Source organism: Globicephala melas, chromosome 3, assembly GCF_963455315.2.
Source record: "Globicephala melas chromosome 3, mGloMel1.2, whole genome shotgun sequence".
Lineage (NCBI taxonomy): Eukaryota > Metazoa > Chordata > Mammalia > Artiodactyla > Delphinidae > Globicephala > Globicephala melas.
The window spans coordinates 30515861-30540424 of record NC_083316.1 but is presented as its reverse complement, the minus strand read 5'-3'; the positions used below and the strand labels follow the sequence as shown (position 1 = coordinate 30540424).

The window sequence follows — 24564 nt, the reverse complement described above, 5'->3', positions numbered from 1 at the left end:
CCAGCAACAAAACAGTAACTGCCCTCTCCCTGGTGACAGGAGAAGCCCTTCGGGGAGGATATCTGTTGGCTCTCCTGACCTTACACCAGGGAAAGGCCAGCACCAAAGAGGCAAGGCGTCTCCTCCCCTGACCCAAAAGCAGCAAGGACAGCAACCTCAATGGGGTAGAACACTTTTGATGTTCCATGCCCTCTACTAGGCCAACATTAGCAACAAAGTAAGCCTAAGCCTTCCAACCATACAGTAGCATTTGTAGGACAGAAACCTTCTGATACTCTATGCTTTACATTGGGATAATGCCAACACAGACTAGCAGCACTCTCTTTTCCCACCAACTCATAGAAGCAGCTGCTGAGGGGTAGGTAAAACTTGATTTCCCCATCCCATTGCAGCTTTGCCCAGAGGCATACCCAGTTATAGGAACTGCTACATAGCACAAAAAGAGTAAGTCTCTGGTTTTCCAGCAAGAACACCAGAACAGAAAACTTCTGAAAACAGAGGGTAAAGGGAAAATTATGGGCTTAAGGAATATGAAAGCTAGAGAAAAATAGCATCTAAATCTGTACAAAAAGTCCTGAGCTCACTCCTGAGGTACATATATGTAAAACCTGTCAGAATCAACTGAAGAAAAGCACTGAGATCTCAAGATGGTGCAGACTACCATCAAGGTTCCACACAGACTCCTGGGTAACACACACATGAGACAAACCAGAACAGCATACAAAGGCATAAAGGCTTTGGAAATTAAACCAATACTGGAAGTAAAAACAGCTCACAGAAGTCAGGTCAGGACATACAGTCTAAAACTAATCAGACTGACCGTCAGCTTAAAAGAAACCACATATTCACATAAGCAAAAAAACCCTCTAGCATTCTCCAGAAGTTTAGACAGGAGTCAGAATCTCATAACACAGTATTCTAAGTGTCAAGGATACAATCCAAAATTTAACATACAAAGAACCAGGAAAATCTAACCAGCTCTCAAGAAATAAGACAAAAGATGCCAACCACAAGATGACCCAGATGTTAGAATTCTCAGAAAATTACTTTAAATCAGTGTTTACAATCATGATACAAAAAGGGAAAGCAAACACTTTTGAAACAAATACAAAGATAGACATGCTCAGCAAAGAAAAACAGACTAATTTTTTAAAATGGTTGTACTGAAAAATAATGGAAATTAAAAATTCACTGGAGGGGCCCAATAGTAGAATGGATACGTCAGAGGACAGAGTCAGTGAACTTGAAGACAGGTCAATAGAAATAATTCAGTCTAAACCATAGGAAGAAAAAGGAATAGGGAAAAAATGAGCAGAGACAATAATATTAGACAATATCAAAAGATTTAGTATTCATGTTATATAAGATTCAGAAAGAAGAGATAGGTGCAAAAAATTTTTGAAGAAATAATGGCTAAAAATTTCCCCAAAGTGGTGAAAAATGTAAACTTACAGATCTAAGAACCTCAGTGAATGCCAAACAAAATGAACTGAAAACAAAAAACAAACTAATGAAAGCCAGAAGACAGTGGAACAATACTTTTAAAGCAATGAGAGAAAAATACTGTCAAGTTAAATGTACAGAAAATGTACTTCAGGAGTGAAGGTGAAATAAAGACATTCTAAGATGAAAGAGAACTAATTCACATGGAAAATAAAAGAATAACAAAAAATTTCAAGAATCATTTTATTATTTCAAGATTATTTATTGTTTTTTATTCTTATTATTTTATTATTTCAAAAAATATTAATTTAAGAATAATCATGAGGACCTTCCTGGTGGTGCAGTGGTTAGGAATCCGCCTGCCAACGCAGGGGACACGGTTTCGAGCCCTGCTCCGGGAAGATCCCACATGCCACAAAGCAACTAAGCCCATGTGCCACAACTACTGAGCCTGTGCTCTAGAGCCCGCGAGCCACAACTACTGAGCCCACGTGCCACAACTACTGAAGCTCGCGTGCCTAGAGCCCGTGCTCTGCAACCAGAGAAGCCACTGCAGTGAGAAGCCCATGCACCGCAATGAAGAGTAGCCCCCCACTTGCCGCAACTAGAGAAAGCCTGCACGCAGCAATGAAGACCAAATGCAGCCAAAAATAAATTAATTAATTTTAAAAAATAATCATGAAAAGAAGGAACAAAGTTGAAGGATTCACAATTTCAAAATTATCTACATGCCAATGTTAATAGCAGCTTTATTCATGAAGCTTTGTAGGTAAAACATGTTTTGCCAATGGAACAGATGTGCAGTGAGAGGGAAAGGGGGCAGTAAAGAAGACGTTTCAAGGAGAGAATAATCAACTGTGTCAGACACTGCTGAGAGTTACAGTATTATGAGAACTGACCACCAGATATGAATGGCATGATGGGTGGGCGCCATGAACAGATAAGTGAGTTAGGTTCCCCTCAATTCTGTGCACCTAAGGTACTAAAAGATAGTAATTAAACTGGCTCATAGAGTAAAATCATAGGACTGTCAGGGATCCCATTAAGCTCTTTCCGAAATAGAAATTTGCCAGTCTTTGCTTATTTAAGAAAAAAAAAAGAATTTCTAATACCAAGCAGTAAATAGGTACCTGATCTAGTTTCACCCCATTAAATATCTGCCTCTGGGAAAACAGCTCATGACTTGCAACAGAAAGAACACCCCAATAATCCCAAGATATGCCCTACCTTCAAGGACCTAGATCCTAAACTGCCTTGGCTTCCTCAATCTTGCACACTACTCCACACCTTCATTCTCCCGCTCTGCTTAGCTCAGCTCCACCTCCACTGACATCTCCGCCTGGCCTCTTAATCTAATGTGGAGCCTGCTTACCTCCCAGTCAGTTCCTAGTTTACCATCTTCCTCTCCCACTCCCAGACTCAGGGATTCACCCATTCTCAGCACAATGGGTGCTGCTCAGTCCAGTTCTTAGAATCCCACTTACTATGCTTTGACATAACAACAACCCCAAAACTGACCCAGCCCATACAGGTCTTGAAGGCAGGCTCCAGAAAACAGGTCTTCTACTGATATTTGTTGACTAGAGTTGAAATAGCATCTTGAAATATAAAGGATAGTTCTAAGAGGACCAAAAGAAGATGATCCTTATTACATAGAACACTATGATAAAAGGTGGTCACCTTAGTTGTTGAATACACAGAATATGAACACAAATAGTAAGTTAAACTGAAGAAATCTAAAAGACTATGAATGTTTCTTGTTTGTAAAGACAAGAGTATGACAAAGGCAATGGGAATGTTAAGTACCCTTGTGTTAAAACAGTGACGAAAGTTAGTCATAACAAAAAATGAAGTTCAACTAAGGATTCTTAAATGGAACTAAACAGATTCAGTACCAAGGCTAACATTAGTGGAAAAATTTTTAAAGTGACACCTATTAAAGAAGAGTCGGTGACTAAAACACTTTTTCATCAAATAAACTAGGTTTTCTCTCTTTCTCCTTTATCTAAACATAGGCAGGCGCCCCTGGAAAAAAAAAACTTGTTTCCCTCATTTATTTAACAGCCTTAACTGGAAAGAGCCTAGTAGAAAGAATGAAACATCCATTTGTTTCTCATAATATGCTAAACTTTGCATACAGAGAGGACATTATCAAACCATGACGACTATTGGTTTCCTCTAACACACGCGCGCGCGCGCGCACACACACAGAGAGGTGTGCTGATCAGTACTTGTCCGTCCATACCCCCGCGGCAGCCTCATGACAAACGCTGTAAAACAGCCGCCTCGCCACAGCACCATTTGTACTCACTGAATGAAGTGAGGCTCTGTGACCCACAAAAATGAAAGTACCCATGTCTTTGGCATATGGTGAGCTAACTAACAGAAACAACTCCTATGAAGAGATGAAATGCATCAGGGAATATACCTTGAGCTTTAATCCAAAAGTTCTTCTTAACCAAAGTCTATTCATGGGCTTTCAGGAATCACCAAACTTTCTGAAGTTGCCAGCAAGATTTTCTGTCGGTATATTTTGCTGGAGAAAACGTTCATAGCTTGATTTTGGGAGGTGGCAAACTTCTTCTCTAATGGACTACATAGTAACTATTTTAGGCTTTCTGGGCCACATGGTCATTGAGGCAACTACCCAAATTCTACCACTGTAAGTACAAAAGCAGTCATGGACAATAGTAAATGAATGGGCATGGCTGTGTTTCAGTAAAACTTTTATTTACAAAACACAGGTTGCAGGCTGGATTTGGACCACAGGCTATATCCTGCTGACCCCTGTTGTAATCCATCACACTCTTAGTAATTTACTTCTAGGAATCAAGGACTCTGAAGTCCAAATCTTTCTAATTCCTGAGCAATTTTAAAATCCATTTGAAGATATCAAAGAGATCGATTCATTCTTCTTTGATCTACTCAACTCCAACGACCTCTTCTAAGATACTTCAGCAGCCCCAACTATGGCTAACTCTGTCCACAGATGGTTCCTTTTCTGAAATCAAGAACTTTCTTTTCAACATCCTAAATTTCAACCAATCACTCAGTGTAAACCTGAGTGTCCTTTTGCTGTACTTATAATGCACAACTTTTGTTATGGAATAACCCCCTCCTCATCATCATTGTACTACATTCAAACACCTCGGGCTCATGAATAGACTCAGGGATATCATACAAATATGCCAAATGACTATCTACAAATTTAGATTTGGTGGTCATTAATGCTCCCACAACTCTTCCAGCAATTTTCCTCTCACACCATCAATAGCTATTCTAAGCCTTCACTGTCCTACATGAGGCCTCATCCCAACACCTCCTAACACAAAACTAGGAAATGACCCTGTGACTACATGGTGATACCTTCAACTGCCTATCTAAGGCTCACCACCTATAAACGTACCTGCACATGAGCCCATCCTTATCCCTCCATTCCCAGTGTAAATAAATTCCCTCCTCCCACTCAAAGCTAATTCCTGCTCTTATGTCTGATCTCTATCACTACCACCTCCTCAGGGACTTTCATAATTACTTAGTATGTTTGGTATTTGCAGAACCGTGTTAGTTTTCTATTGCTGTGTAACAAATTACCACCAACTTAGGGGTTTAAAACAACTCCAATTTATTAGCTAACAGTTTGGGGGGTTAGAAGTCCAGTCCCAATCCAGAAGTCTGAATTTTCTGCTCAGGGTCTCATAGGCTAAAATCAGGATGTCGGTAGGGCTTCCTTCTGGAGGCTCTGGGGAAGCATTTGTTTCCAAGTTCATTCAGGTTGCTGGCAGAATCCAACTTCCTGTGGGTGCAGGACTAAGATGCCTATTTCACTGTATCTGTCAGCTGGGGGCTGCTCTCAGCATCTAGAGGCTGTGTCCTTGCCACATGGATTCCTTCACCTTCAAAGCCAGCAAATGAAAACCTTTCTCTTGTTGAATCTGAATTAGGCAAAGCCATGCCCCAAAATCTTTGCAAAAACAATCTCTTCTTGACATATACACACTACCATATATAAAATAGGTAACTAATAAGGACCTACTATATAACCCAGGGAACTCTACTCAATACTCTGTAATGGCCTGTATGGGAAAATAATCTAAAAAAGAGAGGATATATGTATATGTGCAACTGATTCACTTTGCTGTACATCTGAAACTAACACATTGTAAGTCAACTATACTCCAATAAAAATTAAAAAAAAAAAAAAAGAACAGGGGAAAAAGAAATCCCTTCTTTAACCATAGCCCTTGCTGAAATGGCTAAGAAATAACCTCCTTAAGCTTCCTAGAGGTCACCTGGTTTGTTTGAGAAAATCTGTGAGGCACACGCTTCATTTCTTGAAAGAGTCTTTAGTGTGACTGAATATTCTGACCTTTTGATCTTTCTGAGGTTTTGGCAAAAGGTTATATAGCCACACCCTGGGCTTTTTCCTCTATGCCACACTTTCAGAAGCAATTTCTTCATTTTAACATTCTTTGCCATCTGGATAGGTTCAAAATTAACTAAATCATCTAGTACTCATTTCTTTTTAACAAGACTTCTCTCAGTTTACCTTTTTGCTCTCATATTTTATTATAAGTAGCAAGAAGAAACCAGGCGGTACTTTCAACATTTTGCTTGGAAATCTCCTTGGCTATAGCTATGCACCCAACTTCATCACTCAGGTTCTGCTTGCATCTTCAAAGCCTTGAACAGAGAATCACCCTTGAGTCAAATCCCTCGAATTTTAAAATCCTTTTTGCCAGGGACAGCCCAATCCCTTTTAAGGGCTCATCTGATTAGGCAGGATGCACTGAAGATAATTTTCCTTTCTTAAAGACAACTGTGCCAGACAATATAACCTCACCACAGAAGTATCTCATCATAGTCATTGGTCACATCCACACCCAAGGGGAGGGGCAGGGAATCTTGGGTGCCTTCTTAGAATTCTTCCTACAAGGACTGTGTGTGTAGCAATTCTGAAATTACTTTCTATGGACTATACCACTGAAGAAATGAGAAAATATACTGGTGATGCTGGAGGCCAAGTTTCTCACTGGAGAAGTGAAATACGAATATGGAATGGGGAAAGGCTAGGAAGTTGGATTAGAATTAGATATATCAGGGTGAACCCATGATTTTTTAATATACTTTGTTTATTTTTTGATTGGTTGGTTTATCCTCCCAGCCCCAGCTCTGTCTTCTGAAATTGTCTAGAAGCATTAACACCTCAGCAGCAATGAACATATCCAGTGCCCAGATGTTGATTTGTAAATAGAATTCCCTATTCAAAAGAGCCATGGAATGCTAGAGAAATCAGAACAGAAAAGTACAAGGTGAGCCAGGAACTTCTGTTGTGCCAGAATGTAAGAAAGTACCCCCCAAATGATGGGGATATGTCAAAAGGATAGAAACCAGTGTTATGGGGTTTCTATTAGATAAAAAGCTCTGGAAATATTCAGAAACTGCAAAGAAACACAATGTACTTTAAATCACTGCATTTTTTAGAGTTTATATTTGCAGTTAAAACCATCAGTTACAAATGCTTAAGGAAATAAAAATATACCTAGAATTCACAGTTTACAATATTTTACTCCTAAGAAACAATATTTACCATTAAAAGGACATGACTAAAATATTTCATCTCCAAATAATAAGGGCAATTTTCTCGAGTGGCTGGATATCAGAATAACTACACGTACTATTCAAATATAAATACAGCATCTGAAAATACCTTTTCCCCAGAATTCCTTATAAAGCTTCTAATCTCCATAATTAAAGTATACTCACAGAGAGATGGCCCACTAAAATATTCAAGAATTCTGGTGTCCCCTGAGCCTGTCCCCTCCCACTTTAGCCAAGTAATTATGAAATAAATGGCACAGAACTGTTTTAATGTTGAAAAAGAAAAAGGCTGAAGGCAAACTATGTGTCTAAGAGTTTAAAGTAATAGAGAAAAACACTCTCTGGGACTTCCCTGGCGGTCCAGTGGTTAAGACTCCGCACTTGCACTGCAGGGGGCGCAGGTTTGATCCGTGGTAGAGAACTAAGATCCCACATGCCGCAGGGCGCGGTCAAAAAGAAAGAACAGATAAAAAGAAAAACATTCTCTGATTGGAAGTAATGTACTAACATTCTCGTTTAGAATAAGTAAGTTTAGATGACAATATAACTACAGTTTTTAAAGCATGCTTTTGAATGGTTTAAGGGTTGATTCCTGTTTATCCTTGTCCTACTTTCCTAATGACTTAAATCTGAAGAAGTAAGGTCCCATTTTCCCAGATAATATAACCAATAAATCCCATGAACCCCAGATCAGTGACCTTCATATTTTAAAGACACAGCAGAACCTGATTTTCAAAGGCTATCTTATAGAGAACTCCAACACATAAAACAGACAAAATTGGACCTTCTCTGGCCGAAGGAGGAGGCCTGCTGCCCCTCACTCACACTCTAAGGCCTCTCATTCTACCCCACTACAGGCCCTGAGGCACTGGCATACAATCCCAAGACTGCAGAACATGTAAAATGTGGCTCCAAACAATAAATGATGTAAAGGTTCCGGTGTGATCAGAAAAAATGTTTTTCAGATGCATAAAGGAAAAAATACAGAAACGGACATCTTAATAGTGATTATATTTGGGTAGTAGAGTTATAAGTATTTTTTCTTTTTTTATTTTCCAAATTTTTAATAGTCAATAAGAATTAGTTAGAAACCCAATAAACTATTTTTAAAAGGTATAAATATGAATACTCTCCCTGTAATGTAATGCATTGTGTTGCAGTATGCAACAGAAAAAAAAATTCTGTACCACTATAGGTACACATTAAAAAGAAATATACACATACACACAAAGACACAAAGATTAGAGATAAAAATCTAACGATATAACAATTTAATAATCTAATTAGAAAGGCCTGTTTATGTTTGAAGTACATAATGTTTTATAATAATAGATCAGATATATTTAATAGTTTCCTTTAATGTCCTACTTGTTGAACTTTCCAGTAAAGCCACAAGTTAATAATTACTCTTGGAATCAGAAAAGAAGCTTAGAAATTAAGAAAAAGTGTCCAATGAAATCTGCTTCTTTCAAATAATAATTCTTGCATTTCTAAAACCCATCACTCAAGCCAAAGACTACAATTAAGTTACAAGTAATGTTTCCTAAACAAATAGTTAATTATATTTGCTTCTGGAAAATGGAGAGAGTAAATATTAACCATGATTTTGAAATCAAAGCAGAGATAATATTAGACAAGATTGGGAGAGTTATAATATTTAGTTACAATATACGGTTGTTTCTTGCATATTGGTAATTAACTTAATATTTTAATTTCCTACATTTCTACATAGATTTGTTTATCCACCCTCATCCTACTTTCCCAATAATCTTACTACATGTAATATATATATATATTTATATAAACATATATATATTTCTGAAACTGCAGAAACAACCAGATGCAGAACCAACCAGATTTCTTTCTTCTTGAAATTTTCTTGGCTAAAACCTAAATCCACAAAGTCTTAAGTCTTTTTATAACGTAAGAAGCCCTGAGCAGCTGAAATCATTAAGAGCTTAGAAACTGGCAAAAACTTCTCTTCCTCATATTATTTAAGCAAAATTGTAACCATAAACTAAAAAAGAATAAGTTAAATAAGAGTTTTTAAAGCTTTCCTTTCCACAAACCCATTGTTTAAATAAAGTTTTAGATTCCCAAAAGCTTCAAATAAAACAGATAAAAACAGAACTATTTGAGTTTAAGATAGGGAGATTGATCTGGAGCCCTATCTGCTTTATTTCCTTATCACCATCACCCTCAAAACAACATCTTTGGTGGAATCCTTAGGGCAATGATTTTAAGATGAGGGGAGAGAAACTCTAGTGGAATACGTGGGGGAAAAAAAACACTATTCAAGCCACCACTACAATATAATTGCATATAGCATTATGTTTAAATTATATTTGAATGCTGTTTGAATCATCTAACACACACTGGACACTCAATAAACAGTCAATAAACAAAAGGAAAGGCATAAGACTGTGATCCTCATTAGGATTAAGAAGCATTTCACTAGGCTTCAGCAGAGGGCAGTTTGAAACACACTGTATTAATTTATTCCAATAGCTCAACTAGAGCGCCTAAAATAGATTACAGTCAATTCTCATTACTCACAGTAGTTATGGTCTACAAAGTTCTGCAAACACTGAATTATCAAATACAGGATTAGATTGCTGCAAGTCTCTGGTCACATTTTTGTCAACCAATCAATACATAACTTTGTTTTATATATGTTTGTGTTTAAGGACATCTTTTATTTAACACATATAGTTGAGTCATTAACAATGAACTCATAGCTAACAGCACTATAACTCTTTCCTGAATGAAGCTTATCTAACACATGTATTTTCTCTATAAGGCACATCAAAGACTTTCTTGAACTTAGGTAACACTTGACAGGACTACAGCAATTCAGCCCTGGGGGCCATTTTAAACAGCAAGATCACCAACAAAAAGCACAAAAATAAGAAAAATGTAGCACTAAATAGACTTCCAAAAGGACACTTGATTACAGCATGAGAACTGAAACAAGAAGGTATAGCATCGCCTTGCTCAAATGCTTTTTTGCCACCTGCCAGATGCATGTCTGGAAGTTACCATGAAAGGGCTGTGAGTATTGATTTTGGGTTTACAAAAAAGTTTTAGCAAGTAGGTGAGCTTGCAAATACAGAAATCACAAATAATGAGGATCGAGTGTATTTTCTTAGACAATCAAATCTCATGTAAGATGCTGACTTAGGCACAACCCAAAAGGTACTAGAAGAAGGTACTAGATAGGAGGGGAAGAAAGAGTGAAAATCAGAATTCAAATGAAGGCTCAAAATTCTACATCAACCATATGCACTGACACTTTAACATACCTTTAAATCATTTTTATTTATGTATAGGAGAGATTTACTTAGAGAAATATTACAACACATAAAAACTACATAAAGTCTTAATTTCCACTCATACAGTGGTAGACTTGATATAATACATAATAAAAACCTTTTAAAATCCAGAATGCACAAAGTGCTGCACAGTGTGGTCACTAAATTAAAAATTGCATTATTGTTCCCAATCCATCACCCCTCCCTGTATCCACAACCTCTGACATGTGGTACTACAGTTCCTCTCACTAGAGACCAGATGTTACTCATGGTCATGTGATTTGCTTTGGTCAGTGGAATATTCGTGGACATGATATGAGCAATGGCTTGAAATATGCTTTCAGAGTTGGAGTTTCCTTCTTGTATTTCTGCCATCACCATAAGAAAAACATGCCCTCAGGTAGTCTGTTTGTACAAGGAGGAACAGAGTCACACAGAACAAGCCTACACTCTATCTGCAGCTTGGAGCCAAGCCCAGGCAAGAGCAGCCAACCCATATATATGTTAGCAATTATAAATAAGCCATTAAGCTTCATAGCATTATTGGGACTACAGTTAATTGGTATTTAATATACATTAATTTTAAAATATCATTATACCACTAAAATCCTTTACATAAAAAGATTGATGAGACCCTTTTTCATTCTTGTCCTAAAGCCTAGTACATAGTAGGTTTGTGGTAGACTGTATTTCAAAAGATGGCTGCATTCATATCTCGCAACCCCTGTGATACTTTACAATGTGATCTTGCCATTCACCCACCAAATGGTGAAGTCTATCTCCTCTCTCCCCGAATTTGGGCTGGTCCCATGATGCTGTGTAAGACTCAACACCAGACCTTAAGGAATCTGAAGTTCCCATGTTCATCCTTCATGGAACCTAGTCACCAAGCAGCAAGTCAAACCACACTAAGTGTCTACCACACTGTGAGAAAACCCAAACTAGACACGTGGAAGGAGAAAGGGGGCAGGGTTGGAGGGAGAGAATGTGTGCGTGTGTGTGTGTATGAGAGAGAGAGAGAGAGAGAGAGAGAAGGGGTAGGGAAAAGAGGAAGAGAGAAAGAAATGCCACTGGTGAGAGCACCAGCTGTAAACCATCAGAGTGAGGTCATTTTGGACTTTACAACTATCCTAGTGCCCCAGCTGACACTATGAAGCAGAAGAACTTCCTGGTCAATGCACAAAATTGCAAGAAATAATAAATTATTTTTAAGACATTAACTTTGGGGGTAAATTATGGTAGCACCAACAAGTTGTTAGTAAATGTGTACTGAATTAATTAAATTCACTAAAATATTGTGTCATACTTACCTTGGTGTTGGCCATATCTACAATATACTGGTCTCCCTTTATACACTCCATTACTTCAAAACCATCTCTGTCAATCACTTTGGCCTGAGAGCTTCCAGATACAACAAGAATCATGTCTCCTGTGTTACTGTACTGTAATGACTTGATCTGATGGCTATGAAAAAAAAAAAAGACAATCTGGTAAGACACTGAGCATGTTTATACTTTCACTTATTAAGCACTGTCAGAAAAACAGTCATACAACTCCACAAATTGTTAATTCTACAAAATCAGGAACATCAACCTCAAATGGGCCCTCAACACCAGTGCCTACCCTGTTAAGTTCTCCTCCCACTCTCCACAGCAATCTATTAAAATCTCTACTCGCCTTAAATCTTCAACCCAAACAACTCCCCCTCTGTAGCTGTTGATTCTTCCTGCTCTTTCCCAGAAGAAACATATAAGAACTGCGTCAACGTCCTCTGATTACTGTTATAAATGTATCTGCTTCTGAATGCCTCTCGTGCTTCTTCCTTTTGATTACAATGGTGAAAATGAACCTCTTCCTGCCCCAGGCATATCTACTACCTATATTCTGGATTCCACCCCTTTCCAGTCTCCTCAGTAACTTCTGACTACCCTCCCTCTCTCTCCTCTCCTTCACAGCTAAGCTATCTAAACAAGTTTTCATCTCCCTCCTTATTTCTCCACCACTGTAGTATCCTTTCCACCCTCACCACCCCACTGAAAGTGATCTTGCCATGTGGCTGTAGTGAATGCTACGATGTGCCACCCAGATCAATCCTTTCAGGACTGAAGTACTCATTCCCCCAAGCTTCCAGGATTTGGCCTGCTGGTGGCTTACAACTAAACTAAACCCTCAGGAATTTCCCTGAATCGCAGAGAACTCCCTCATCCAAGGTTATGTTACCATCCCAAAACATCCCACAGTCAATGACTGGTCAATGTGCAGTAAAATGGTCCAGCCCTCTGTTTCAATCAGGAATATCTCAGAAGGGTTATTCCAGCTTCAGATCTCCCTGCGGGAATCAGCTGAGACTGCTGTTGCAACTACCGAGCGATTCAGTTCCTCCATCTTCCTAATGCCGTTTCCCTGCACCTTCTCTCCTAGTGGTTGATCCCAGAAGCACTCCTCAACAAACCTCCTACATGCAAATCCTGAAGTTTCAAAATGTTTTGGGGGAACCTAACCTGAGAGACTTGGTAGCAAAAGTAGACCTGTGAAGTCCACTCCAGTGGTGTCACTGACTGGTTAGCAATGAGGACCCCATCTCTGGTGGTACATAGTCCCTGATAAGCTGCAGCAGCGCAAATGCAACTGCTAAAACTGTTGGTCAAAGGGAAGGCACTGGCTGGTGCAATACTTCAGGCATTTGAGAGGTACAGGAAAGGAAGTAATTGAAAGGTCTATGGAACTGGGTAGCTTATTGCTAGGGGCAGTCAGCGCAAAAAAGAAAGACAATGAAAGGCTGAGGATGATTAATCACCAATTAAAGACTACAGACTGAAAGCCAGAGGGCCCATTTAGCAGCATATAAAGACAGGGTTATTGCTCTCTGTCAGGTAAGTGCTATGCAGTCACTGATCCCATAAAGCAGGTGTTTTCTACTTCTATTAGGAAGGAAGACCAAAAGCAGTTGACAGTCATATGTAAATCAACAGCAGCATACATTTACATGCTTGAACCAGGGCTATGTTAATTTTCTAGTCCTTTGTCTTAAAATAGTCCCAAGGGACCTGGATCACCTGGAGAATCCAAAGAAATTCATGCTGGTCCATGATCTCCATGACAGTATGTTAACTGTATCAGGTGAGCAAAATGTCTAAACTACATTGGTTAGAAACACTCTCCCCAGGAGATGCGAGATAAAACCTAGAAAAGATCAGGATACTGAGAAAAGGAGATGTGGGGAAGATCCACATAGACAGATATATGAAAGTGGACACCAAAAATGAAGCTCTTTGTATCACACGTTAACCTCAGAGAGCATCAACCTTAAAAGAGGCAATGAACAACCATGCAGACAAAGTTAGGTGGCCAGTTCAGCTGACATTAGCTAGCTTTTGTCATCGTCCACTCCACTCTTAACGCAATAGGCTCATAAATGAAACAGTGGTGCTAGCAGGGATGAAAGTTATGCATGGGAATGACAACAGCTCTCCAAAGTTGACCTAACTATTGCTGAAGGTCCCACCCGCCAGTAACAGAGGCCTATGGTAAGACCCCCTCCCAAAATCAATACTAAGCTAATAAATATGTAAAATACATAATATGAAAGACTGTGATACGTGTACAGGGAAAAACAGAATGGGGAAGGCAGATAGTACGTACCAAGGGGGCAGGAATAAATATTTTAAGTGGAGTGGTCAGGAAGTAGGTGACTGAATAGTTTATCAGGTAACTGACGTAGTAGGTTATGCAGATATTTTCAGGAAGAGTGTTCCGAGAAGAGGGAACAGTTACTAGAAAGGACCTGCAGGAAGAGAATACTTGCTTTGTTCCCAACGTGGCTGTAGAATGAGCAAAAAGAACAGGAGTTGGAGATAAGGTCAGAATGCAGCCAGTGGGGTGGTGCAGATCATGGAGGGCCAGGTAAGGCACCAAAAGGACCTTGGTTTTACTCTCTCTAGAAGAAATGAGAGGAAACCCACTAGAGCATTTTGAGCTGAGAAATGACACAATCTGACCTATTCTGTACAGAACCACTTTTTTGGCCTGGACTATTTTATAGTCTGAAGTCTATGGAGCCCTTCTTAGAATGTTTTTAAACACATTAAAAAAACACACTAGACACACCATGGAAATCATTCATAAAGAAATAACTATAAAAATATATATTTTTTTAATTTGTGACATAATATGGAGTTTCTACACTAATGTATCAAGTAACTAGGCCTAGAGGCAGGTCTGATAACTTCTGTAATTTCAAAGCAGTGATGATCATAAACAATATATCTTTCAATATACCTGTAACAATGGTAATGTGATATGAAAGCATCTGAAATTTGCAGGTACACCTGTGACTTTGTTGTCTACTTTCATAATTAAAGGAAATGCTAAATTTCAGTTAGAAGTTAGTGAAAGGAAAGAAATTTTTATCCAGGTTCACAGAAATTGGGAGAACCAGACATTGAACTCATGAGCCATAGAATTCTGTATAACTATAATTAAGAAATTAAGTGACAAGGTAGAGATCTTATATAGAGAACTGAAAATAAAAAAAAGAAATATGAAGAAATTCTAGAATGAAAAATACATAACTGAAATTTAGAACTAATAAATGGGTTTAATAGCAGAGAATGAACAGTTAAAAGATCATTTTTAGATTGAAGCATGGTGAGAAAAAATGGAAAATGCAGAAAAAAACATAAGATACACATTAGATGTGGTAAAAAGGTCTCATACTGGAATTGCAGAATGGAAGGAGTGAGAAGCACAATGTGCAGAGGTGACTGTCAAAATTGGAAACATGATAAAAGACACTAAACCAGAGATTCAGTAAGTATTATAAACACCAGAAGGATAGTAGAAAACCACACCCAGGCATATCATAGTAAAACTGCTGAAAACTTAAAGACAAAAGGAAAACGTTTAAAACAGCCAGAGTGGGGGAAAAAAATTCCTTCAAAAGGGTAAAAATAAAACTAACGGAAGACTTTTGCAAAGAAGCAACAAAAGCCAGAGGACAACGCAATGATATCTTCAAAGTTCTGAATAAAAATAACTGCCTAGATGGAATTATAGGATCACTAAAAATAAAGACAAAATAATTTCCCGAAAAACAGAAGCCAAAAGAGTTTGTCAACAGCTGACCATACTAATGGAAAGAGCCCTCAGGCAGAAAGAAAATGACCCCAGATAAAAGCATACAGAGTATGGTATGAAAAATAATAGAAAGGGAGGATATATAAGTAAATCTCAACGACTACTGACTTCATAAAACAACAATAATATATCTGATGGGACTTAAAATGTATACACACACACATACCCATATATAAAATTGAAATACATGAAAAGAACTGCAGAAGTGTAGGAGAGGATAAATGTAGTTACATATGGTAAATGTTCTAAAGTCTTTGTATTGACTGGGAAGGGGTAAAAGTACTAATTTTTAATAAAATTTCAGTCTATTATTAGAATATATGATGTAATCTTTAGGGTAAGCACTAAAGGAACAGTAAAAGACACTAACAAGCCAACTGAGAGGAGAATATATAGTATTAAAAAATTAATGCAGGGACTTCCCTGGTGGTGCAGTGGTTGGGAGTCCACCTGCCAATGCAGGGGACACGGATTCAAGCCCTGGTCCGGGAAGATCCCACATGCCGCGGAGCAACTAAGCCTGTGTGCCACAACTACCAAGCCTGTGCTCTAGAGCCTGCGAGCCACAACTACTGAAGCCCATGTGCCACAACTACTGAGCCCACATGCCACAACTACTGAAGCTTGCACGCCTAGAGCCCGTGCTCTGCAACAAGAGAAGCCACCGCAATAAGAAGCCCACTCAACGCAATTAAAGAAAGCCCCCGCACAGCAACAAAGGCCTAACACAGCCATAAATTAATTAATTAAAAATTTAATGCAAAGGAAAGGACAGTAAATGGGAAATCAAACAGGCTGGACAAATAGAAAACAATGAACGAGATGGATGACTTATGCTCAAACTTATCAGCAATAACATTAAATATAATTAAATTAAGTATTACAATTAAAAGGCAAAGTTTTTAAGAATGATTAAAAAATAAGCTTTCACTTAAAAGAGACACTTCATACAGAGAGGAAAGTGTGAAAGCAAAAGGATGCAAAAACATAATTCACAAATACCGACTAAAAGAAAGCTGGTATATCTTACTAATATCAGTCAGAGTAGACTTTAAAGCAAAGAACACTAATGAAGGTATAAAGGACATTTCATAATGCCATTTGCAGCAACATGGATGGACCTAGAGGTTATCATACTAAGTGAAGTAAGTCAAAGACAAATGCCATATGATGTCACTTACATGTGGAATCTAAAATACAACACAAATCAACTATCTATGAAACAAAAACAGACTCACAGACATAGAGAACAGACTTGTGGTTGCCAAGGGCGAAGTGAAGTAGGGGAGGGAAGGAATGGGAGTTTGAGATTAGCAGAGGCAAACTGCCATATATAGGATGGATAAACAAAAGTTTCTTATCAGGTTTTGGTATCAAGGTATTTCTGTTCTCATGAAAAAAACTGGAAAACATTCCTACTTTTTCTGTTCTCTAGAGATCTTTGGATATAATTTAATATTTTTTCTAGCTTTTTGAAATAGATGTTTAGATCATCAAAATGTTTTTTTGGTAATGTATGCATTTAAGTGTGTAAATTTTCTTCTAAATATGGCTTCGGCTGCATGTCACAAGTTCTAATCGATCGTCTTTTCATTATCACCCAATTAAAAATACTTTCTAATTTCTCTTGTGTTTTCTTCTTTGACCTAGGGATTATTTACTTAATTATTGCTTAATTTTCAAACATTTGGTTGTTTTCAAATTATTTTTTAGAGTTGCTTTCTCACTTAATTCCACTAGGATTAGAGAACATTTAGACTTTGGGCATTTATTGAGACTTGATTTACAGACCAGTATATGTCAATTTTAAAAGCATTATTTATATGCCTGAATGTATTTTGGAACAACATATGTAAATTAGTCATTTATTAATTATGTTGTTCAAATCTTCTATTTCCTTACTGATTTTTTTTTCTTTTTGCAATATCAGTTACTGAGAAAGTCACACTCCCAGTATGACTGTGGATTTGCCTGTCTCTTCCTTTAGTTTTGTTGGTTTTTGCTTTATATATTTGGAGGTATATCATTAGGTGCAAGTACATTTAAAACATCTTGGTGAACTGCACCTTTTTTCATTATAAAATGTCCTTTGTTTTTAGATTTTATTTAAGTATAGTTGATTTACAATGTTGTGTTAATTTATTCTGTACAGCAAAGTGACTCAGCTACACATATATACATTCTTTTTCATATTCTTTTCCATTATGGTTTGTCACAGGATATTGAATATAGTTCCCTGTACTATACAATAGCCAATACATCTTATGAACACAGATACAAAAAAAACTTCTAAACAAAATACTGGCAAATTGAATCCAGCAATATGTAAATACATCACAATCAAGTAAGAGTTATTTAAGGAAGGCAATATGGGTTTAACATCCAGTCGATTCATGTGATTTTCTATAATTACAGACTATAGTAGGAAAAATAATTCAAGTATTTCATAAACCTTATTAAAAGACATTATTAAGAATATGAATGGGCCAAGTTGAAGACTGGGAGAAAATATTCATAGTATGTATCTAACAAAGGATTCCTATCTAATATATGTAAACAACTCCTAAAGTACAACAATTAAAAAAAATGACCGGGCTTCCCTGGTGGCGCAGTGGTTGAGAGTCCGCCTGTCAATGCAGGGGACGCGGGTTCGTGCCCCGGTCCGGGAAGATCCCACATGCCGCGGAGCGCCTGCGCCTGTGAGCCATGGCCGCTGAGCCTGCGCGTCCGGAGCCTGTGCTCCGCGACGGGAGAGGCCACAGCGGTGAGAGGCCCGCGTACCGCAAAAAAAAAAAAAAAAAAAAAAAAAAGACCAACAACCCACTAAAAAGCATGCAAAAGGAATAGACACTTCACAAATTATATGCAAATGTCTTATGTAAACATTAAAAAATATGGCTAATTACCAGACAGTGTAGGGGACCACAGTTAGGAGGAACAAGCCCATGAGACTACTTTATAGGCTTGAGGCCAGTCTATAGGCAAGATGCTTTGGGGATACATCCTGAACCCACCTCAGCTATGGCCACATGTCAGACAGTCACATGTTATTAAAGGAAATCCTCAGAAGTACAAATTAAAAAGGTATATAAATGTTTCTAAGCATGGAGCTGTTTGTTATTTCCCCATAGCACTTAACACCATCTGTTAATATATATGTTTTGTTTATAGTTGGCCTTCCCTCACTAGAACAAAAGCTCCATGAGGACAGAACTATACTTATGTAGTGTTCTATGCCCAAAACCTAAAACAATACCTGGCACACGGGAAGTGTTCTATAAATGCTTGTCAAATGGATATAAATTTTAGAATAATTCCAACTATATCTGTTTGCGATATGTATAAACATTAAAAAGTAGGTTATAAAACAACATGTACAGAATGGTACTAGTTTTGTAAAATAAAAATATTTACATATATGAGTAAAAAAGACTAGAAGGATAAATACCACAATGTTAACAGTAGTTACCTCCACGACGTAGGGTTTGAAAAATTACAGATGTAATTGTTAGGGCAAAATAAATTATATATTATTTTAACCAAAAAGGGTAAATTATAAAATTCTCAAAGAGCCTGGAAAATTATTACTGGGATGGTGAAATGAAAAAATCTACCCTCTGTGAGGAAGAAAGCTATCACATCAACAATTTCAGTATAGTCACGTCTGTCAGTATCCAAGGGGGATCGGTTCCATGGCTACCAAGCCACACACCAAAATCTGCAGACGGTCAAGTCACCTATATAAAACGGCATAGTATAGTCAGCCCTCTGTACCCACAGGTTCCACATCCATGGATTCCATCCGCGGTTGGCTGAATCCACAGATTAGGAACCCACAGATACAGAGAGATGACTATATGTGAGTCTGTCACCATCTCACATCCTGTAAGACCAGGACTTTTCAAGAGGACTTTCTGTAATGATGGAAATATTCTATATCTATGCTGTCCATTATGGTAGCCACTAGCTACAAGTGTCTATCAAGCACTTGAAATACCACTAGTGCAACTAAGGAACTTAATTTTTAATTTTATTTAATTTAAATTTAAATAGCCATATGTGGCTAGTGGCTAATGACCTGAACAGTGCAGCTGTTAACAATATGAAATAAATATAAGACAGTATCAAGTTTGGAACAACAGAAGATTCACATTGCCTCATAAGATGGATGAACAATGGAATACTAAGCTATGTAAAATGTTCTTAAAAAAAAACAAAAGAAAACCTAATGAAATCTATAAAAGTCTACTTGGACAATAATACCTAGCAATACTAAAAAAGCCACTGTGCAGCTCCCTAAATGTGACTTTCAGTCACAAATTTAGAAATGACTACTGAAGTAAACTCCTCAGGTAAAAATTTTATTACCATGCTAAAACACAGTCTCTAACATTTTTCACACATGGCAAAGTAAAGTATCTCACATCAGAGCAATCTTAAAGGTATGCTATCACAGGTGTCATTCTCTTAAAAAAGATATCCCTAAACAAATATGAATGGAAAACAAATAATTAAACACCCTAAATAGATATTAATACACAAATTCAAAGAATTCTGTAATATATATACATATACACACACAGACACACACAGACACACAATGGAATATTACTCAGCCATAAAAAAGAATAAAAATTTTTCCATTTGCAACAACATGAATGGACCAAGAGGGTATTATGCTTAGTGAAATAAGTCAGACAGAGAAAGACAAATACTATATGTTATCACATGTGGAATCTAAAAATAAAACAAACAAATATAACAAAACAGAAACAGACTAACAGATATAAAGAACAAACTAATGGTTACCAGTGGGAGGAGGGATGGGGAAAGGGGCAAGATGGGGGTAGGGGATTAAGAGGTACAAACTACTATGTATAAAATAACTAAGATACAAGGATATATTGTACAGCATAGGAAAAATAGCCAATATTTTATAATAACTTTAAATGGTGTATAATCTATAAAAATATTGAATCACTATGTTATACAACTGAAACTAATATTGTAAATCAACTGTATTTTAATAAAAAAAAAAACTCTGGTAGAGAACCAACTTAATAATCAAAGTCCAAAACATAAAATTTCTCTATCAAAAATAAAAATGAGGGGCTTCCCTGGTGGCGCAGTGGTTGAGAATCTGCCTGCTAATGCAGGGGACATGGGTTCGAACCCTGGTCTGGGAGGATCCCACATGCTGTGGAGCAACTAGGCCCGTAAGCCACAACTACTGAGCCTGCGCGTCTGGAGCCTGTGCTCCACAACAAGAGAGGCCGCCATAGTGAGAGGCCCGTGCACCGCGATGAAGAGTGGCCCCCGCTTGCCACAACTAGAGAAAGCCCTTGCACAGAAACGAAGACGCAACACAGCAAAAATAAATTAATTAATTAATAAACTCCTACCCCCAACATTTTTAAAAAATAATAAATAAAAATAAATTAAAATGATCATCTTTTTTTTAAAGCTGTCTTCAGCTATACCGTCCCTTATGAATGTAATTCTGCTGTCAAAAAATTAATTAAAGGGACTTCCCTGGTGGTCCAGTGGGTAGGATTCCACACTCCCCAATGCAGGGGGCCCAGGTTCGATCCCTGGTCAGGGAACTAGATCCTGCATGCATGCCACAACTAAGAAGTCTGCATGCTGCAACTAAAAGATCCCACATGCCACAACGAGGATCTCACATGCCTCAATTAAGATCCGGCGCAGCCTAAATAAATAAATAAAAATCTTTTTACAAAATTAATTAAATTCCTTAATTTATCCTAACAGGCCAAACTCAAAATAAAATTAACTTCAACAATAAAACAATTTTAACAAAACGTTAGGCCATTTAGTCCAATTTACCTTCTAAGTCTATAATTTTAAGGCTGAGAAATAAATTGGTATTTCATAAAAAACTATTAACTCATGATAATGTTGTCTTCTAAAAATAGAATATATACAAAAGGCTAAAATTTATGTATGTCTAACTAGGCCTCAGTAGGTTATTCTTCCTGGTTGGTTATCAGATCCAAATCGGATACTTACCAATGAAACTGCCTTTATGCAGAGCCACCACTAACTAGAAACTGCTGCTCAAAATTTACAGTGACTGTTTCTCTTAAAATGCTGAAATTCTAGCTGATAGTTTTTGAAATATTTATTCTGGAAAAGGCCATTCTTAATGTACAAATTCAGAGTACTGCTTCCAATGGCAAAGATAATTCAAACAAAGATCTGAGTGAGCTCTGAGGTTAGAATGTGTGAAAATGTGAGGAATTTCACCACAATGCCCAAGATCAAAGTGTCAAGATAGATGAGAAACTGAAGCTCCCAAACGAGATGCTCATGAAAAAGTAACCTACAGAAGCAAAGGTGGGGCTACTGCCCAGGATCCTTCCTTCCTAAAAAAAGAAAAGTCTCTCTGGACTCATGACATCCTTTCTGAAATACTGGAAAGGAATGAGGTCCTGGGCAAGATTCTGACCAGGGTCCCAAATTTAAATTAAGTCCATAGGAGGCATCAATAATAATAAAATATAAATTTGTTTGATCAAATGTGTCAGTTGTCCATCTACTGCCTCTCATTTCCAAATTCACCCTTCACTGCCTGCTGTGCAAAAATAGATTTGGGTCCTTTAAATATTTTCCCTGGGCCACGTGGCATGACGTTAAGTCTGGCATGATGTTAAGTTAGAGAGTGCTGGACGGACACTGCAGGAGAAAGGGGTATTCCTCCCTGGGTCTTGTGTGCTCCTCTTGGTAGGTTCCTGCACCACACATGGCTCCTCCAGTGTCCAACTCCTACAGTTTGTGTGGCTTTTCCACTAGCAGGCTCCTGAAGTGTGCACAGCAATCAGTAGCCAGCAGCACTCAGTAGATTCCCCAGCACCTCCCTCAGACAGTTTTGTACCAGAGTGAACTGGTGAAAAAAGTTTCTGGCAAGTTCTCCTGTCACAGCACCACAGAAGCTTCTTTATCATTTAGTGAGCCACAGCCTTGCCCTCGCAAATAAGGTCTGGATCCCAATCCTGGAAGCGTCTTCCTTAAATATTCTATCTATATGCTGGGAATAAGGCTACTCTTCTTATTTGCTATTCGTATACTCTTTAGAGTTCACTTTACTTTTTAGGGCCAAATCCCTCATTACGCCAATCCCCTGTTACAGACAGTAATTCTTTATAATAAGCTTTCCCTATTCAAATTACTGTGTGATTTCTCTCTCCTCATCAGCCTCTGATATACCATATCTCAAGCAAATAATTAGGAACTGAGAAAATTATAGGCCGTTTAGTGCAATTTTTTAACTATATGAACAAACAGATCAGATACTTTTTTTTTTTTTTTGGTACGCGGGCCTCTCACTGTTGTGGCCTCTCCCATTGGGGAGCGCAGGCTCCAGACACGCAGGCTCAGCGGCCATGGGTCACAGGCCCAGCTGCTCCGCGGCATGTGGGATCTTCCCAGACCGGGGCACGAACCCACGTCCCCTGCATCGGCAGGCAGACTCTCAACCACTGCGCCACCAGGGAAGCCCGATCAGATCTCTGATAATTAGTCAGTTCAGACTGCCAGACCAAAGTCTGTAAAGTAAGAATAGAATCAACCAATTAGTTCACAGGGTGTATCTTTGCTAACAGTACTCCCATTTTGGAGAAGTCTTAATTTTCTTCAGTAACCATGGAAGATCAAATACTTTAAGCAATAACTTTTTTTTTTTTCTGGCGAACCAATTTTCATTTCCAAACACAGCAAAATTTGAGAAGACTGGGTAGTAGCAACAGTTCACTGGCTCCATTTCTCTGGCTCTTTGCTCTACCAAATTGCTCTATTTACATTTGGAGGGAAATATAAAATCTCAGCAATCCCACACTAACATTCATCTTGCTTTTTAGCTTTACAGGAAAGCCTAACGTTTACCCTCTGTCTCATTTCACGTGCTCTCTTTGCCAACATTAAAATGAAATGTTCAGCATCAAGCTCCCCATTCCTGTCCCACTTTGCTCTTAATTCTGCTAGCCACAGAGTTAAAAGGACAGGATTAAGAGTCATTAGACACAGTACTAAGGAGAATTAAAGGGCTTGTTCAAGGGGTATAACATCTGCTCCTCAAATTCCTGCCTAAACAACTAAGATTCCGATCAAAGAGAAGAGGGCGAAAGCCAATCTGACAGTAAACTGGAGTCATGAGGAAGTGAATGTTCTCTCAGGGAGTAACTCTGACACCAGAGGAAGGCTTAGTGACATTGCATAATTCTTTCTGTGAAGTTATTCATGGGGCAAGTGGGAGTATATGCGTGTAAGTGGAGGTGAGTGGGAAGGTGAAGATTGAGGATCCTTTTAAGTAGTTTTTGCTCTGCTAGCAAAACAAGCTGGGACATGCAAGACAGATAAACACAGTTGTTTGGGGCTGTCACTTGGGGCTCAGGAGCCAAGGTGTCCTGATACAGTGAAAAGCGCACCGGAATGTGAGTCAGGAGGCCAGGGAGCCAAGTGCTCACTCTGCTGCTAACTAGCTATGTGACGATGAGCAAGTCCTTTGGCTTCACTAGACTCAGTCTCCCCATTTTTTTCCAAATTAGTAGATGGAACTAGATGGTAGCACTATGCAGAGATGCTCCTGAGACAGAGTTCACGTACCAGCTTTATACCTTTGCTGAGTCCTGGTTTCCTCCACTAAAAAACCCGGAGAAACAATACTTACAGGATTGGGGTGAAGATTAAAAACAATACATATCTATGTGCAGCTAGCACAGTATGTGAAATAAGTAGTTGCTATTATTACTACTTCTTTATTTCCAAGGGCTGTTTAAGATTATTTGAGGGGTATAAAATCTTGATAGCTGACTGTAATGAATACATTTGAATTGAATACACTGAATATTTCAAATTCATTACGAGTTAAGTTAGTATAAGTTTAGCATGTGTTTTAATTATTACTAACCAAAATGCTCAAGAGAAATATTCTTATGCCTTTTCTGATTTTTTTATACCTACTCACAAACTAAAGGTTTGGAAGCTAGTAATAACTTTACAAAATAATGTATCTGTCAATCAAAACTAAAGCCACAGAAAATTTCTATCCAGGACT

At 38.1% G+C, this 24564-nt stretch overlaps 1 protein-coding gene across 5 annotated transcripts in view; it reads right to left on the bottom strand.

The window, feature by feature from the left end:
- The window catches only part of WDR70 (WD repeat domain 70), a 318604-nt gene that overhangs the window by 205397 nt on the left and 88643 nt on the right, over positions 1 to 24564 (bottom strand). For all 5 annotated transcript variants that reach the window (XM_060295722.1, XM_060295720.2, XM_070045132.1 and 2 more), the window contains one exon: positions 11666 to 11819. In XM_060295722.1, coding sequence (XP_060151705.1) covers positions 11666 to 11819 — 154 coding nt within the window. The remainder of the gene's footprint in view (positions 1 to 11665; positions 11820 to 24564) is intronic.